Here is a 19659-nt window from a genome sequence, read left to right on the forward strand (position 1 = left end):
CCACCCCTAACCTCCCATAGGCCAATTACCAGTCAATTAGCAATGGATAATGATAATGATAGATAATAACCATGCCTATATCATGGGAACTCTATGAAGACAATAAATGATTTTTTGGAGAGCTCCTCAGGGGTGGGAAGTCTCAAGGACATCGCATGTCACTTTGTGGTGACAGAATTAGTGTGCTTGTGAACCTTCCAACCCTCACCCTGCAGGTCTGTATATCCAGATGTCCGTCTAGAAACTTTATCATATCCTTTACAATATAACAAATTCTCTCACTGAATGACTATTTTCTGGGCATAATTCATATGCCAAATCCTGTCCTAAGCCCTGGTAAGTGTTAAGGAGCTCACACTGTACCGATTAAGAAAGGAAAGAATAATGCTTAAAGTTAAAGGCATAAGGGCCAAATGCTATGGAGACATCAAGGGCAGCACACAAAGAGTAACCAGGATGAGCTATTTTACAAGGCATCCCGAGCATGTGACACTTGATCAAATACCTGAATAATCTGAGAAACAATTACGATGCTATCTGTGGAGTGAGCGCTGAGGCCAAGGGGCAGTGAGGTGTAGAGAGAATCTCTTACAAGCATCACCTGTCATCTAAAAAACTGGTGGCCTATGAGCTGAGGCAGGAAATAGGAAGTGGGATGCTGGCTGGAAGAGAGAGGCTTCTGGGACGATCTGCCAGGGGACGACAGAGCGGCGGAAGCATGCGGCCTGAGTGGAGATGACTGGCCACATAGAAGAACTCAGGATAGAATAAAAGGCAAGATTCACCCAGGAGCTCTGGGAGATGGGTGTAAGCCAGCAGGTAGCTGACCTCAGGATAAAATAAAGAGAAGATTTTCCTGGACTTGGACACAAGAAACTGAGGACAGGCAATTAACCATGTGGAAGACACAGAATAGTTTGAATGGATTAAATACGTTGTGAGCTAGTAATGGAATGGGCCAAAGCTTATGGCCTAGGCATTTATTAATAATTAGTCTCAGAGTCATCATGGGGGCAGGGGTAGGAGAGAGGGAAAGCAGTTTTATTGTTTACAGGGAGGGCAGTACTGGTTATGTGAATCATCAGTACAAAAACCATGTGCATCTCCGGCCACTGCCAAGAACCCAAAGACTAATCTCTCACATACCTTAGCTCTTCGCTTATGTGAACTCTGACAGTCGGTATTCACCCCGAAACAGAAGCACCTGGTACAGCCCTTTGGGTTGGCGCGGTCCAGGTAGAATGACCCTTCTCGACACAGTTGACAATTGGGGCCCTCCACGTTTTCCTGTTGAGGAATAAGTCCTGTAAGACACTCTTCAGCTCTGAGAAGGCTACGAAGACTGGCAGCTGGAGGAGAGCAACTGGCCCAGCTTCTACGACGTCGGTGGGCCACTAAGCTGTGAACCCCACCTATAAGCCAGTGGACCCTGTAGCAGGGTGAATAATCCTGGTCCTTATCCAAGAACAAATCACAAGGAAGCTATGGGCCTCTCGATGCTGTAGAAAACACTCCATATCAACAGATTATCATAGGGAGAGGGGAAGGGGTCCGTGGCCTTTCCAAAGGATAAGGAAGAACTTTCCTTCAATTATGCCTATGAAAGAAGACAATCAGCATGAAATGCTAGCATATTACAGAACATATCAGAGGTCAGTTCCCTTGAAGAACTCCAGGCACATGACCTGTCTCACCTTGCACATGCAAGCCCCAGTCCCTGGGTCACAAACGCTGGGCTCAGTCCCATCTCTGTTACAGCTGCAGGGGACACACTCAGGGAACTGGTAGAAGCCAGGAGCACACTTGTCACACTGCTGCCCTGTGACTCTAGGCTTGCACCTGTACAGAGACAGAGGAACCAATCCTGTCATCACTCTTGCACGGTTCTAAAGGCCACCTGCACTGTGATAGAGCAGACACAATGGCTGAAGTGGCTGCTGACAGCCACAGAAGGGAGATCTTATGTCCCAGGTACTGATGTCCACAGAAGGGAGAGCTTATGTGTGGGGTGCTGACATCCACATGTCACTGTTTGGGGGGAAGGAGCAGCACTGTTGTTATGAAAGAGACCTTATCTCAAGGTCCAGAATGTTTCTTTCAGCAAACCTGTAGCAGCTCTCTGTCCCAAGGCTACATTAACTCAACGCTGGTGCCAAACAATTTGTACAGTGCATGCCTTCAGTCTCAGATTAGATAGGCTGAGTATTTTTGAACAAGAAACCAAGGAGTATGTAGTCAAACATCATGTGACAAAATATGCACCTATGTGGGTGCTTGTAGCTCCTAGAAACCACATCCAGGTGTGTTGGATTGAATTCTGTCCCCTGGACACTCACATGGCTTCTTTTCCAGTTGCTACAGTAAGACACCTCCACAAAAAGCAACTTGAGGGAGAAAGGATTAACAGGGAGGAGACATGGTGTCAAGTCACGAAAGACTCCAGGAACCCCACGAGAAGTGGGGTTGAGCTATAAAGCTTCGAGGCCTTTCCATCTGCCCACTTCTTCCAGGGAAGCCGAGTCTTCTATAGATTCCACAACCTTCCCAAACAAGTATGAAAACACATGTGCCTACAGGGTACATTTCACATTCGAAGCTCAGCTATATTAGATCCTGCAGGTCCATTCATGGTCCACTCACAACAAGATCCTATGGCAGAACCTAGGACCTAGAAGAAGGTGCGCTGATGGAAGCACCATCATTATAGTCTCTGTTTATTGTGGGGGAGATGGCATCCGCAGGTTACAGTCAGGACAGCTACAGGAGGGGCTGGCTCAGGCAAGACAGAGTGAAACTGAAATAGAGTCCCCCCTTTCTCTCCTCCTCTCCTCTCCTTTCCTCTCCTCTGTCTCTGTCTGTCTCTGTCTGTCTGTCTCTGTCTCTCTCTGTCTCTCTCTGTCTCTCTCTCTCTCTCCTCTCTCTCTCCACTCTCTCTCTCTCGCCTGTTGACTTCAGAACCCTGGTGAGCTGAAGACGTGGAAGGGTCGATAGGCCATCACATCTGTCACGCTGGGCCAAGGTCTATGTTCACTCAGCATGCACAAGGCAGCTGAGAGCACAAGACTGGAGGGGAGACACAAACAGGGAGCAGTGGCCTTGGACCTGGTCCCTGCCCACCCCAGATAGGGAAGACAAGTTAAGCAGAACTTGCAGAGCATAGAATCTGCATTCTAGGATAGTACAGTGTTTGTACCACTGGAGCTTCTGAATCCTGTGTCATATCAAGTAACCAAGGAAGTCTGGGTTGGTGTCATGACAACCGGGAAGAAGAAAGAAACTGAGTATCTTCTAAGCCAACCTTGAGACAGCCTGGCCTTGTACATTTCTGCAAGGAGCCTCTTTGCAACCCACATTGTGGCTCACACTGCAGAGGCAAGAGGGCTGCATTCTTTGCTGCCAGCTGGAGAACAGCAGGGCAGCTCTAGGGATGCAGGCCATGAAGTATCTCTGAGGCATCTCACAGGCAGCCCAGTGCAGACGCACCAGGAGAATGCTGTCATTTTGTTATTAAGTACTGCAGTTCCCTTCATATGGTGGTCACATCAAACTCCAGTGTCCATCTACAGCCCAAAGTCTAGCATGCCATTTGTTTACCCATCTGAGAATTAATGATGTTTGTACTGGGGGGCAGGGGAGACAAGAGGGAACAAAGCTGTACAAGTTCGTCTTTACCTCCACACGGTTTTGCTGAAGACCCAGACATGTAAGAAATTAAGTAATATTGTAAGAGATAGGATGACTAAATATTAAGTCTGCTTGTGTTTAAAACTGGTGGGGGCATCTCTGTAACTTGTGCATCTCATTCTTTCTGTAAGTTTTACAGCATGAAATCCTTGAAGAATATGTAGAACTGGAAGGCAGCAGAAGAGGAATTGAAGCCTTTCACGGCTGGAAAAGTGGATGTGTGCAAAGCTTACGAGAAGGTGGAAATGCAGAAGAAACATGGAAGGAAGTTACAGTAAGTGTGGGCCAGACTATCTGGAAGACTGACCCTCATGCTTAGAGATGATGGGAGTCTGAGGAAGGTTTTGTACCCACCCCTTCATCAAATCCTGATGGGATTGATGCTGTGTGGAGAGTCACATCACCAAAGCATTCCATACACAACGTGGCACTCACCATGAGCTGTCGTGATGAATTAATACAGGTTTCCTCATTAGAACATAAATGTGATTGAGACATTACCCAAGACAGAACCTTAAAAAAAAGTCCAAGCAATAAAACAAAGACATGTATACATAGAGTGAAAACCAGTACAAGCATTCATCAAAAACCACACTGTAGGTTCATCTGCAAAGGAAACGATGGTGGCGTGTCATAGAGACAGAGTCACACTCACAACCACTGCACTGCTATTTACAACAGCTCCAAAGCCAGAACCAAGCTATGTGTCCATCGGTGGATGAGTTATAAAAAGTGTGGCGTGTGCACGCAGTGGAATACCACCCAGCTGTGAATACCACCCAGCCATGAAACCCTGTCATTTGTAGAGTACAGTGAACAAGAGGGCATTGGGCTGAGCGAATTACGCCATATATAAAGGTCAGGTATGATGTGATCTTACTCATGTATGACATCTAGAATAGTAACTCTCATAGAAGTTAACACGGAACACTGATTCCTGGGAGCTGGGGAGGGCAGAGAGGAGGGCTGAGAAAATGATAGTCAATAGGTAAAATGCAGTGTTAGATATATTTTCCAGGCTTATTATGATATTTATGCTATATGCCCTGACCATTATACAGCATAGGCATGAGTTGAAACATCACATTGTATGCATAAATATGTACAATGTTAAGTATGATCATCAATTTACAGATTCTGAAAGACGAAGGAACCATAAATCTGAATTTATCAGCAATGTCTCAAGCTTCACGACCAGCATTATGTACTAGTGACAGAATTCAGAAGGAAACAGATGCTAAAATCCAAGAAAAACTGTGACTTGGCATATTTCTATTAAATTAGGGATCCAGAGTCTCCCCAGAAAAATGTGTAAGGTCAGGATGACTCTAAGCCAGCTTAAGAGATCGTCAGCAGATGTCAGAGAAAATGGTTCCCTTTCCTTCTCTGTTGCCTTGGCACCAGCCAGACTCCTGGGCTAGCTGCTTGCTTACTTGAGTGAGTGGATAAACAAGTCAGAAGGAGGAGAGCAGTCAGGAGAGCCAGTGATGTCCCAACCTGACTTCACGAGGGTAATAGTCAGCAGGAAGGACAGGCCTGAAGGGGGAGAGTCTGTCCCTTGTCAGAAGGTGACATGTGACTGGATATGTCTCAGCATGTTAAAGACGAGACAGAGGCTGTCATTGGTAAGCAGATTGTGTTTAAGGCTTAAAAGGCACAAGAAGACATGGAGGGTCACACTGCCTTAGAATTCGGGAGTTTCAGATCAGCTAAGAGGGTGCTTTCATTAGAAGATCATTAAAATCACTATTTCAGCAGGGGCTGTAGAAATGGCTCAGTGGTTGTGAGCATTTCCTGTTCAGTCATAATTATTGGAGCTCTGTTCCTAACACCCATGTTAGGTGGTTCAAATACCTGTAACTCTAGTCACAAGGGAGCCAACACTCTCCTAGCCTCTGAGCACACCTGCACACACATAGGGACATGTACTCACGCTGACACATACACAGACACATGCATACACATGCAAACACATCAAATTGAAACATCTTTAAAATAGTTTTCATTATATATGTGAGAATACAAGGGCCCTGAAAATTTGAGGGACATGGTTCTGAGAAAGACAGTCAAAGCATCAAGGTGAGTTAATCTGTGTGACAATGGAAGGACAGCCAGTGAGGATCTGGAGGGCCTGTGTACCTGAGGAATGCTCCCGGAGCAGAGGTAATGGTGAGCAGGAGAAGGGGTGGCTCTCGGGGAGCAGAGAACAGGAAGAGGGAGCAGACAGCCACGGCCCCAGCCAATACCAACAACTAACAGTCAGTGGGTCTCGAGTGCATGTCCGCATGTCAGGCATTGTCTTAAGGGTGTTTATACATGATATATAATTGTGTGGTATATGTGTGTATGCATATATAAATATATACAATTATATATAAGATATAAATATATGTATATATACATATATATTTATACACTCACTCGTATACATGGATGCTCTGTGGGTTAGAGGGTCCCTATTTTACAGAAGAATGAAGGCCAGAGAGGAGGAGAACTTTGCTTACAGCCACCCGAACAGTGAGTAGCAGAGGCAGGACACAACCTGCTGTAAGCTCAGCCTGCACTGTTCCTCACTGAGGACTGGGGATGGGGAAACAGCCTGAGACAGGTCATTCCAGGGATGAAAGAAAGATGCCACAGGACATGAAGGACAACAGGAGTGTGCGATCCCTCCAATCCCCATCTTCCCTGGTGACAATATTGCCTGGCACCTGCCCCCTATCATTTGATTAGTCATCAAAGGAATTGCCTTCCAGAGTTGCTAGCCTTGTCTGGAAACCCTTTTGTCCCAAGAATGCCAAATCTTTTCTGGGATTTTATTCCTGCATCTTACTTGGCTGATCACTATGAGGAGCAGCTGAGATGGCTATAATTCCAACAGGCTTCTCTGAAAAAAGACTGGAAAAAGCACATGGGACACCTGAACATCTGTGGTGGAGGGACATCTGCAGTGGAGGAACATCTGTGCTAGAGGGACATCTGACATCTGTGGTGGAGGGACATCTGTGGTGGAGAGACATCTGTGGTGGAGGGACATCTGTGGTGGAGGGACATCTGTGGTGGAGGGACATCTGTGGTGGAGGGACATCTGTGGTGGAGAGACATCTGTGGTGGAGGGACATCTGCAGTGGAGGAACATCTGTGCTAGAGGGACATCTGACATCTGTGGTGGAGGGACATCTGTGGTGGAGGGACATCTGTGGTGGAGGGACATCTGTGGTGGAGGGACTTCTGTGAAGAAGGGACATCTGTGGAGGACATCTGTGGTAAAGAGACATCTGTGGAGGAGGGACATATATGCTGGAGGGACATCTGTGGTGGAGGGACATCTGTGCTAGAGGGACATCTGTGGAGGAGGGACATCTGTGGTGGAGGGACATCTGTGCTAGAGGGGCATCTGTGGTGGAGGGACATCTGTGGTGGAGGGACTTCTGTGGAGGAGGGACTTCTGTGATGGGTGGACATCTGTGGTGGAGGGACATCTGTGGTAGAGGACATCTGTGGTGGAGGGACTTCTGTGGAGGAGGGACTTCTGTGATGGGTGGACATCTGTGGTGGAGAACATCTGTGGTGGAGGGACTTCTGTGGTGGAGGGACATCTGTGGTGGAGAACATCTGTGGTGGATGGATATCTGTGGTAGAGGACATCTGTGGTGGAGGGACTTCTGTGGTGGAGGGACTTCTGTGGAGGAGGGACTTCTGTGGTGGAGGGACATCTGTGGTGGAGGGACTTCTGTGGTGGAGAACATCTGTGGTGGAGGGACATCTGTGGTGGAGAACATCTGTGGTGGAGGGACATCTGTGGTGGAGAACATCTGTGGTGGAGGGACTTCTGTGGTGGAGGGACATCTGTGGAGGAGGGACTTCTGTGGTGGAGGGACATCTGTGGTGGAGAACATCTGTGGTGGATGGATATCTGTGGTAGAGGACTTCTGTGGTGGAGGGACTTCTGTGGTGGAGGGACTTCTGTGGTGGAGGGACTTCTGTGGTGGAGGGACATCTTATTACTTCATCCCAACACAGCAGTTTCTAAAAGCAGGATCCCAGCTGCCTGTATCTACCACAGATTGACAAATGTTTTTCTGAGGATATTTTTAACCCTCTGGAGCATTTCAAGAGTCAAATAGTATTCATTTTCCATCACTTCAAGCAGGTGAAAACTTATTTCTCTTGCTATCCTATGTCATTAAATCTATACATCTGCTGCTTATATTGCTACAAAATAACAGAACTGTGTCCAAACAGCACACTGTCAGAACTGCAGTCTCTCAGGGTTGCCCAAAACATCAGGCTAGAGTTGATGCAATATTGTCTTGATACAATCAAAGATTGAGCAACAAAATAAGTTTAAATTCAGAAGGAAAGTCAAAGATGATTTTGCCAAATTTCATTTCATGCACTGACTGAGAACTGGGACTCAGGAAGGTGGAGAGACCTTTTCTATGCCTTCTAGGAATAATAAGATAATATTTTTATTATTATGATAGACTCCACGATAATAATAGATTGAAAATTCAGTTTTAGGTTTTCAGTAAGTTATTCCTAAATTCACTAAAATTACTGCACTATTTGTAATAGTAGAAAAATTGAGCATTGTGGATGGTTACAATTATTTAGTAACTCATTGTAAAATAGATTAGTATCTGTGATGGTTTGACTTGGTGGAAGGGGCAAACTTTATAGTCAGTCAGCAGAAAATACAGGGCCAATGCTAACTTTTAAACGCTGTGGTTTGAAGTTGCTTGTAGGGGTCCCAGGGAGCCCTGCATTGCTGAGAAATGATGTGTTTTCCCCTGTGGCTGTAAACGCCAGGAATCACCAACTTATGCTTGGACTTTAGGTATTGCCAAACATAGTCCTCCTTCCTGCCACATTTTATACAGAAATTATCCGTGAGAGTGGGGAGATGGTTCAGCGGGTAGAATGCCTATCATATAAGCATGAAATCCGTGCTCCTAAGTTCAGAAACTTCTAGTCAGTTAAATTATCCTGGCTGAGAGCGGGTTGTTAAAATTTCTCAGGATATTTTCCTAAAATACTGTGGCACACCCATCTATCATCTCTGCTGCTTTAGCTGGTTTTAAGTTTTTCAAATTCCTCTTTCCCCACTGTGTCAGCAGAACTGGGAAACTCCGAGGTTCTTCTAACCAACAGTTAGAGTTTAACTGAGTGCTCTGGCTTTTCTCCCCGTCTGAACACTGAATCTCAGTTCCTATGATTAAGCCCAGACATCCCCAAGAGGCCCATGCCTGATTACTGACTGACTAGCTGACTCAGGCAGGACTCATAGCTGTGGTTTCAAACTCTTAGGAGAGTTCATGACTCCTTTTTCTCTCAACTTCCGTACAAGATCTCCCCACCCAAAGGAGCTGGCAGGCACCAGGCAGCGGCAGAAGGCGAGGTCAAGGGCTCTTTCTTGGAGAGTGAACCACTGCTGCAATGGAGAGCCAAACTGTGTTCACCAAAGGTGCATGCAGGCATTCTGACTCTAATCCCAAGTTCCAGCCATGGGCTGTTATCTGGGGGAAAAAAAAATCTTTGTAGTTAAGATGTAATTAAGATCCTAGAGTTTGCTGGATATTAAGTCGGCCTGCTTGCTGTCCTCACAGCAAACAAAGAAGGGATAATCACGGAGAGGCAAGCGCCTTGTGTAGAGAGACATAAGAGGAAAATGGCATGTGGTGATGGGACAGAGATTGGTGGTGTGTCCCCCAGCCACGGAATGCTCCCAGCCCCAGGAGTGAAGGGGAGGGCATGAACCAGGTTCTCCTCGGAGCTTCTCCTTGGACTCAGATTTCTGCCAATTCAACCGAGGGAGAGTAAATCACTCTTGTTGCCCTCACTCAGAGCAGCCACAGGATGGTGACATATCTGCCCTCAAGCCGGGGTTGCTGAGGCCCATCCCAGCCCAGCCCCCAATCCATACACGGTGTATGAGGGCGAGAGGTTGGATGGTACGTTTTTGTTTAGTAGTTAACATCTAAAGTCCCAGAGGGGTGTTTGATTTTTTTTACAGTGTTTCCATACGTAATTTGTAGAGAGCCTTATTGAGGTGCCATGCCACCTCCCAGCCTTTGAGCAGGAAGTCCTGTGTCAGCCATAATACCCTCCGCCTAGGGTGGAGGGCTCAGACAAAGGTGAAGCCTATTGTTCTTCAAGGACCTGCGGTCTCCTGAGAAACACTAACAACCTGAGGAGCAACTGAACTGACTCTGCTGCGAAGCTTCCAGCCCTTTCCCCCTGCCTATCACTATTGGGAGTTCTTCATTAAACTTTGAGACCTTGAATAGCAGGGTTATCTTGGTCTCCATCTCTTTTTGCTGCCTTCCCATACATCTCCAGCTTCCCCCCAGGTAACCAGCTCGATGTAAGTGCAGGCAGTTACAATAACTTCTTTGGAGGCTCCTCCCCAGGCCAGTCTTAGCCTCCTCATGCAACCCTGCCTGGCTCTTGCCCTCCCTCTGCTTCCGCCCATTGTTCTGCTGTTTTCCCCACTCCTCTCTCTGACCACCTTGCTTCCCATCCCATCCCGCCCAGATTCCATGGCCCACACCGTGATCCATGACCTCCACGCATACCCTGTCTCTCTCACACAAGCATCACAAGCTAGGACCCACATATGAGAAGAAGCACGCAGCTTGTTGTCTGAGCCTGGGTCACCTCATGTAATATTGCATGTTCCAGCTCTGTCCATTTACCTGCAGATGTTATACGCTCACTGTTCTTTATGACTGAATAAAATTCTAGTATGTATATGCACTGGTGTTTTCAGTCCATCATTCTACTGCAGACATCTGGGCTGATCCTGTCTCCTTGTTGATCGTGTGCCTTCTCTTGCATAAGCCTGGCTGGCCTATACACTGGATGCTTCATTTTCCTGCTATAAAACCCCAACTGAGCTTTCCCCCAGCCCTTTCTTGGGTTCTGAATCCTAGTCTTTTCCCCTGTAGCTACTTCCCAGCTCTGATGAGATTAAACTTGTCACCTGGGAACAGGTGACACGGTCTTTACTCTCTAGTGGGAGCCTAGCTTGCTCAGCCAAACCCTTCAGCAATATTCGAGGAGAACTTTGTCCTTCTGGTGGTTGATCGTCAAACTGACAGGACTCGGGGTCACCTAGGCATGTAGGTCATAGGCTATCTAGTTAAATGAGGTGTGAACCCCCCTGCCCCGAGCACTGAATGAAAGGGAGAAAGCAGGCCCAGCAATGGCAGACACCAGTTCCCTGCTTCCTGGCTATAGATGTGAAGGCTCTGCCACTTCAGGATCTATCCACCCTGCCTTCCCTGTCATAATCAACTGTGTCTCCAGACTGAGAACATATTTCTCTTTTAATTTACTTTTGCCAGGGCATTTTAACAAATAACTAATGCAGTCACCATTTCTTGTCTAATGTGTGCTGTGCCCACAGTGGTCCCTGAAGATGGCCAGCTCTCCCTGATTCCCCACTCCCAACAATTCCTGCTTTGGAGGCCTGTGATGGTTAATTTTGTCAACTGACATAGTCTAGAATCACCTGGGAAGGGAGTCAAGAGAGATTGTCTAGATTATATTGAGAGCTCCTTTCCAGATGATTCTACATGTGGAAACAGTCAAAGCCAACCATCAAGGCAGTGAGGCACGGCACACAGTACAATCCTGTGACAGAATGCTGGCAGACATGGACAAGGCTGCTTCTGCCTGGCTGCCCTGAGTCAGCATGGACCAACCAATCCACCCCCCAAAATCTCTTCTTGCTGGGAAGCTCCACCCTGAAGCTAGCACGGTGCACAGGCGGGAAGAGAAGAATGACAAGGACTACTGTGTGTAGATGGCACCTTGCCATCCCATGACAGGACCTGGCACACACATGCATCATAGCTCACCTGCACTGCCCACTGTCCCTGTCACACTCAGAGATGGCCGCCTCAATGGTGCCCTTCCTGGAGCAGTTGCAGACGTCACAGCCGGCCACAGGGTGGAAGTTGAAGGCATTCATCTCACAGACCTCACACTGGGGCCTGACTGTGTGGGGTGGGCAGAGACACTTCCCTGTCACCTCTTCGCAGAGGCGTCTGCCACAATTACAAGCTGCCAAGGGATAAAGAGATGCTGGGTGAGAGACGGACTACACAAACCAAGGGAATTTCCATAAGTTCCCAAGTAGTCTGGGGAAATGTTTTCCTTTCCGTTCCATATAGACATCATTGCCCATGGTGATCTGAACCAGTCCCAGCAAGTGAGGGGCAGCTGGAGTAACTGGCTCCAGGTTACATATGCATGAACCAACTGGGCTGCTGTCCCCGTAATCTATCCTGATGGTCAGAATGTTCTAGAGGGCATTAAGTAGTGACTGTTCAAGACATTCCCCAGCCTCGCAGAGCACTCAGGCCCAGGGGCAGCACACTGTGCAGTAGTGAGGTTGGTTTTGTTTATTCAGACAAAGACTGGTCCCCTTGTGGTGCTCTGTCTGCATACCTGTGCCTCTTACAGCATGGGCAGGCCCAGGCATCAGGCCACAGAGTGGTTCTTAAGTAAAACTGCAAGGGTTTCTAAGTTAGTGAGTAACATGTCCAAGAGACCGAGAATGTCCTATCTGAGCTGAGACTTCTTGGGCCACACAACCTGAAAGTGCTTCTGCTAGAAATGAGCTGCTCACAACCTTCCCATATACACTCACATTTGTGTTTGTTTATATTCATAGCCTAGAGCCTTGCTGCTCAGAGTACAATCTGTAGGCAGGTGGCATGAGATAGCCTGGATGTTTATTAGAAGGGCAGAGTTTTAGGCCCAGGCTAGATCTCTTGAATCAGGACCTTACCATCAGCCCCAAATGAGTATGTAAAACGGTGGCATTTGAGAAGTCCCGCCATGCACGGGCATCATGCTCTGGGGACCAGAGGACACTTGAGAAGCTCGGCAGTGCTCACTCACGCTTGCAGTGCGGGAATCCATAGTGGCCTGTTGCACAGCGGGTGCACTGCCTCCCGATGACGTTGGGCCGGCAAGGGCACTGCCCACCCTCAGGACTGCAGTGGCGGCCGGCAGTCCCGGCAGGGTGGCACTCACAGGGTACGGCACCGTTATGGTAAAAGGCTACCAGGGATCTTGCAGAATTCTTACAGAATCCAGAGGCTGTCTGGGGACTGTGGGAACAAAATAACTCATGGTGACAACCTGGGGTGCATCCCTCCCCAGCTTCCCTTTTGGCCAGTTCCGCCTGGTAGCTTCTTTTGGGGTGACACCAATCACTGAGCTTTGGAGGGAGTGAAACATAACCCCAGTGGCATTCAGCCAGTGGCAGCCCCCGTTCCCCCCACATCTGCATCACAGGAATGGCTAAGGAACTTTGGTGATGGAGAAGCTGCAGGACGGACTCTGAAGTGTATGAGTTACAGCTCGAGGGAAGACAGTGAGGACAAGATATTATGTTCTCTCAACCTCACGACCACCCAAACAATTGAGTCACAGTCTGCTTCACAGATAAGGCAGCTGAGGCACCTTCGCTGCTGGGTGACATTCATAAGGATGAAGAGTAAGGTGTGGACAAGAAGTCATTCACACCCATGGTGGTTTGCCTCTGGGGACTTTGCTTTCACTGTCACTGAACAAGAAGGGTTGGTCTGTCTGCAGGGCCTCTGAAGCTCCTGGCTCCTTGTAGAAGCATCTAAGGCCCTGGGTTCCACAGGGAGCTTGTGCTGGGGCTAGCATGCTCTTAGCACTCAGGGATGAGTGAAGACAACACAGAAGTCCCCACTAGAGAGGTGAGTGGAAATCTGGGCTATGTCCTTGTCAGTGGAAGACACCCTGTGTGACATCTTTTAAGATATACATCAGCGAAGAGCAAAGGGCAAGAGAGTCACCTTCCTGAGACCTCCGATTCACTGTTACTTTCCTAGCTGGTAAGGAGAGGGCAGACTCCAGGCCAGTCTCTCTCCAGACCTCACTCTGGCTGGGAACGTGAGCATGCCCTGTGCGTGCCAGAACCAGAGCCCTCCCACAAAATGACACTTACTCAATATAGAAACTGTCTCCTCCACAAGCACTGATGAACTCGGAGGACTTGTCCACTGATGTTTTGTGAAGTATTTGGTAGTCATAATTCTCTGCGGGTACCACTAGAACCCGGACCTAAAAGAAAGCCATTGGCCTGTGTTTAGATTTACAGCAGACCTGCTTGTGACTAACCAGTGAAGGAAAAAACCATGTCTTCAAATGCTAAGAAGATGGGACTTAGGAAGGAACTGCAGCTGCAAACTGTAGGAAGGTCGAAGGAGGTGGGGTTGAAGGTTAGAGGACATCGCATCACTGGGAAACAGGAAACACAGTTGGCTCTTGAAGCACCTGCTTCTAGGAATAAGGAATAGCAGGATCAAGCAGCAGTTGATTCAAGGTCTCTGGAGCAGGGCCTGTTAGGGGTGACTGGGATCATCCCTTTGTATTTTGAAAGGTTGGCAAACTGAAGTTGCAGAACCAGCAGGGAGTCTAACGTCATAGCCTGCCTCTGAAGCTTACTTGGTACTTGTGGTTTCCACGAGAATGATCTATAGAGCTCATGGATTACTGATGGGTAGCACTATTTGGGAAGGATTAGGGGGTGTGGCCTTGTGGGAGGATGCATATCACTGAAAGCAGGCTTTGAGAACCTAGCTTGTGTATACACTCTCCACTCCATCTTCCTGCTTCTTGATTATGGTTCATAATGTAAGCTTTCAGCTCTAGCCACCATCACTGCCTGCCACTGTGCCTCCATCCAGGATGGATGCTTATCCTGTGGAATAACCAAAAGTCCAAATAAACCCTTCCTTCTATACATTACCCTGGCCATAGTGTATTTATCATAGCAACAGAAAAGTAACACAGTCTATCACACTGAATAACTGTAGCTCAGTGCTACACCTGTATATGTCAAGCTATGGTGCCCACAAACCCTGCAGGAGGAGTTTGTGTCTGTGACAACTGCTTGCTAGCTTGTAGCTCTCCTGGCATCCACAGGCATCTGCGGAGCACCATGTGTCAGGCAGTGTTCTAGGCACACAGGTATAAAATGAATACCCTATGCTCTGGAATGATAACATCCTCAGGGAGGGGAGGAGTCATAAACAGAGCACTGGAGGACCACAGAGCAGAAGCCAGTGAACTCCTGCTGGCTCTCTAGGCATCCTTAACGAACCAGCGAATAAACTGTAAGCCAAGCTCACTGGTCAACAGGATTTGATAAAAGTTGGTAGAAGATTCTAGAAAAGAACACAAGAAAACCTGCTGGCATTGCCAAAAATGGTGTATCTGGGAGCTTTTGAATGATTATGGTCAGAGAAGGGAAGAGGGAGCGTGCACAGCAGGAGGGCTGGATGAACAATGACTTAGCAGCAACTAGGAGGGGCTGAGGATTCCAAAGCAAGGTACATGGACCAGAAGGAGGCTGATGGACCAGGGAGAGGCAGGAAAAAACATAGCAAGGCATCTGGAGCCCAGGGAAGTGGGTTTAACAAAACAAACAGCATGAGAGTCCCCAGAAGCTGGTCAGGCAGAATAAGAGGGCACTCCTGGTGGTCAGATACTACCTGGAGTTCAGGCAAGATCCAGGGTGGATTCAGAGACATGGCTGCTGCTCCCATAAACCAGAGCCTCAACGGGCACGGATGTTGTCCATGAGTAAATGACACAAGGGCCACAGAGTACAACCTGGGGCTCAGCTCAGATAGACACTGGGTTAAGGAGAATCATGAATGGGGCACAGCAGAGGGTGACAGAAATGTGTTGTGGATAGCCCTGGGCTTATATTTATGCTAATTCCACTCCTGAGAGGGGCTGCAGATGAGGAGTTGCCTTGTGAACCTTCTCCCACCTTAACTTTTCAAATAAAGGCTTGAGCCAATGATTGGGCAGGAGGAAGGGGGAGGAGCTAAGAGTTTGGGGGAGGAGAAAAGGATCAAGGGGGGGGGGGGAAGGGAGGAGCTACGGAGGATCATGGAGAGGCTGGAAAGAGAAACTCGTGTCCTGGAGAAACCGCAAGTTATATGGGACAACACAGATGGGAATAGAGTAGTGTAGTGGGAGATTTGCCCAGTCTAGGCTTATAGCTTGTATTGTTACTGATTGAGCTGAGATTTCTTTTACTGGGTAATTGGGTTGGAAACAAAGTAGCAACAGAAAGAAATGAGGACAGTAAAAGCTTCCGAGAGGGACCAGTGGGGACAAGGAGTAAGCAGGGGGGATGGGCAGGCACTTAAACTGTTGTTCCTATCCTCCCAGCTTTGATTGTCACATGGTTTAATCTTTATGGGTTTATAAAGCACAAAAGCCTTCCTGCAAACCAACTTTTCCATAAACAGGTTTAATTCCTTAAAGAAAGTATTAGCCAGAAGCCTAACCCACAATGGCTGACCAAGGAGCAAACCAAAGGCCAAGCAGAACGCACCAATGTTAAGGACTTCCCATCTGGAATCTTCACCGTCACAGCTACCTCTGCTTCTGAGATGTCAAGCTCCACCTGGCCATCAGAGATCACGTGGTCCCGGCAGCCAAGTAAGTGGGGGCAGAAGGAGGCATGGAAGGAACCTGGGGAGGGAGGGGCGTCACACAGCTGCAAGGACAGCACAGCACGACACGGCACGGCACGGCACGGCACGGCACGGCACGGCACGGCACGGCACGGGACGTTCTGGAGCCTGCTCGTGGCTGCTCACCTGACCACTGGCTTCCTCCATCCACAACCACCTCAGTGGGAAATCCTGGATGCTCTGCTTGATAAAAATGGATGACAAAGACGTGTCGGCCCAGGCGTGGTATCAGTCCTCTCAGGGTTACTTGACTCTAAGAAGGGAGAAGAGGGGACAAGAAAAAAAACCCAAAACTGAAAAGCCTTGAATAATTAGGACACGAGGTATTGCTATAGTTGGTTCCACCAAAACTCACTGTTAGCCTCAGGCTGCCTTCAGCACCTCAGCGCCATCAGCCACATCATCACCACCATCAAATGTGACATGCATCGCACCCTTCAGAAGGTCCCTGTGGTCATAGCACTGTCCCCTGTCCCCTGTCTCTCTGTCCATCTCTCTCATTCTCTGTGTCTCTCTTTCTGTATCTCTCTGTGTGTTTCTCTGTCTCTTTCTGTATCTCTCCCTGCCTCTCTCTGTCTCTCTGTATCTCTCTTTCTATATCTCTGTCTCTGTGTCTCTTTTATATCTCTCTGTCTCTTTGTCTCTGTACGTCTCTTTCTGTCTCTCTCTGTCTCTGTCTCACTCTCTGTGTCTCTCTGAATCTATTTCTCTCTCTTTGTATCTCTCTCTGTCTCTCTTTCTCTCTGTCTCTCTCGTTCTCTCTGTCTTTCTTTCTTTCACAGAAGTGGTCTTTACTCCCACTGCCCAATAAATCTCTTGCGTGAGATCTCTTGCATGGTATGATCTTTGCAGCATATTTTTTCCCTGCCCCACCAAGGCACTGCGCTAAATAAATTGATGACTGTGACTTGGTAGGATATCCTGGTGCCTGCATGCTCTCCACTTGGGGGTTTGAGTGACAGGTCCAAAAACCTTAGTAATGAATTTTTTTCTGTCTCCCAAGAAAATGAGCAAGGTTCCTCAAGGGAGACACAAACAATGGGCCACTAACAGTAACAGTCCTGGCATTGGACAGAAAAGGAGACTGAGTCTGGAGCTGACTCAGCCCTGCACACCTAGCTGGAGGAGACAACAGGGCCAGAACTAAGCTGGTTTTCAAAATTCTTCAAGTCCTCACCAAATATAGACAGATTAACTTAGTAACCAATCAAAATTGTACTAATGTCACTGCTTTGCCCCCTACCATTCTGGACATTTTTTCCCTCGCTTTCTTCTGTTCTCTCTTTGTGCCCTCCATGGTCCGTACTCTGTGAGTTGCTTGCCTCTTCCTAGGACCTGCCTTCTAAAGTTCCTCAGCTTCTTGTAACCCTCCCTAGGTGGAGTTCTTGCCTGTCCGTCCTTGTCCTTTAGCTCTTCCTCCCCTTCTGTGCCATCAGTGTCTCTCTGGCTCCTTGAGCCTCCACAGGAACAAATGATTCCCAAGTCTCTTATCTCTAAGATTCTGCTTTCCACTCTTAAAAAATCATTTGTTTTCACACTTTCTGTGGCTTGCTCTCAGAAAAATCGCTTGGGCTTATGCTATAAACTCTGTCGTGATGTGTAAATTCATTAGATATGGCTTAAAATCTATAGCCTGTAACAAAAGTTGGCTCTAAACTTATAACAAAAGGCTTATAATTAATAATCTATATAAAAGGCTTATAATTAACAATCTATACATGGGTATGACTCTTGTTTAGTGTGTGTGTGTATATGTGTATGTGTGTGAATGAGTTGATTCCAACTTTGTGTGTATACGTATATTAATTTGGATTCAATTAACATTCATTAAAAAATCTTTATAGATAGATATAGTGGATGGATAGATAGATAGATAGATAGATAGATAGATAGATAGATAGATAGACAGATCCACTAGGAAAGCATGTTTTTGAAGAGCAGTCGTGTGGCTTTTCTCTACCTTGGTAAATGACCTCATCAGAATGTAGCAGCCATTAAAGCTACTCCCCTAATTCCCATTAAATGTATTGGAGCAGGGCCTGAAAATGTGCATCCCAAACAGGGTGTTGCCTGGTGGGGGTAGGGGTGTCACACTCTCGTGCTGTGGCGTATTCCTACCTGTGGTGCCTTCAGAGTAACTCCATTAGTAACGTCTGCAGGAGAAGATGGCTCATGAGGCAGGGGAGAGAAAGGGCCCCCACTCATAGCATCCAAAATTAAGGCTGTTGGAGGAGTTTCATGGGCCAGGGAGACACAGGAAGCACTAAAAAAATAGAGCACTTTAAAATAGGATTGTATTCTCACAACAAAAACAACATCCATGGGCAAAGAAACAGACCTCGAATGCACACCGTGTCAAAGGAATCCCATCAAGGAAAACAAGGAGCGACAGTACTAGTTATAATACTAGTAATAGTACAACAGTCCTGGTACAGCCTGCTGGCCAAGGCAGCCCAGGCACCTGCTCAACACGGGTATTTAAAACAGAAAGAAAAAATTTAAAGTAAGGATGTGAAATAGAAACTATCCACACTTTCTTCCCTAGGAAAAAAATTAGTTAATAAAATGAGATGAATGTAAAAGCATGATTTATGTCTCTCTAAGAATGCCACGTGAGAGGAAAGAAGTGTGTGTCCTTTCTTCCTTTCACAGCTAAAATGGCAGTGTGCTGGGGTTCCACAGTCCTGACCATGTGCAGTGTGCTGGGGTTCCACAGTCCTGACCATGTGGAGTGTACTGGGGTTCCACTGTCCTGACCATGTGTAGTGCTGGGGTTCCACAGTCCTGACCATGTGCAGTGTGCTGGGGTTCCACTGTCCTGACCATGTGTAGTGTGCTGGGGTTCCACAGTCCTGACCATGTGTAGTGTGCTGGGGTTCCACAGTCCTGACCATGTGCAGTGTGCTGGGGTTCCACAGTCCTGACCATGTGCAGTGTGCTGGGGTTCCACTGTCCTGACCATGCAGTGTGCTGGGGTTCCACAGTCCTGACCATGTGCAGTGTGTTGGGGTTCCACTGTCCTGACCATGCAGTGTGCTGGGGTTCCACAGTCCTGACCATGTGCAGTGTGCTGGGGTTCCACAGTCCTGACCATGTGCAGTGCTGGGGTTCCACAGTCCTGACCATGTGCAGTGTGCTGGGGTTCCACAGTCCTGACCATGTGCAGTGCTGGGGTTCCACAGTCCTAACCATGTGCAGTGTGCTGGGGTTCCACAGTCCTGACCATGTGCAGTGCTGGGGTTCCACAGTCCTAACCATGTGCAGTGTGCTGGGGTTCCACTGTCCTGACCATGTGCAGTGCTGGGGTTCCACTGTCCTGACCATGTGCAGTGTGCTGGGGTTCCACAGTCCTGACCATGTGCAGTGCTGGGGTTCCACAGTCCTAACCATGTGCAGTGTGCTGGGGTTCCACTGTCCTGACCATGTGCAGTGC

The 19659-nt window shown here is 47.8% G+C and overlaps 1 protein-coding gene across 2 annotated transcripts in view; it reads right to left on the minus strand.

Moving 5' to 3' along the window:
• Window positions 1-19659, minus strand: part of Lama3 (laminin subunit alpha 3) — a 233592-nt gene that overhangs the window by 85772 nt on the left and 128161 nt on the right. For both annotated transcript variants that reach the window (XM_052155507.1, XM_052155506.1), the window contains exons 27-34: window positions 18345-18489; window positions 16353-16479; window positions 16085-16224; window positions 13679-13794; window positions 12598-12809; window positions 11550-11754; window positions 1695-1839; window positions 1147-1287 (exon numbers count right to left, since the gene is read on the minus strand). In XM_052155507.1, the coding sequence (XP_052011467.1) occupies window positions 1147-1287; window positions 1695-1839; window positions 11550-11754; window positions 12598-12809; window positions 13679-13794; window positions 16085-16224; window positions 16353-16479; window positions 18345-18489 (1231 nt within the window). The remainder of the gene's footprint in view (window positions 1-1146; window positions 1288-1694; window positions 1840-11549; window positions 11755-12597; window positions 12810-13678; window positions 13795-16084; window positions 16225-16352; window positions 16480-18344; window positions 18490-19659) is intronic.

Source organism: Apodemus sylvaticus, chromosome 13, assembly GCF_947179515.1.
Source record: "Apodemus sylvaticus chromosome 13, mApoSyl1.1, whole genome shotgun sequence".
In the NCBI taxonomy this organism is placed as follows: domain Eukaryota; kingdom Metazoa; phylum Chordata; class Mammalia; order Rodentia; family Muridae; genus Apodemus; species Apodemus sylvaticus.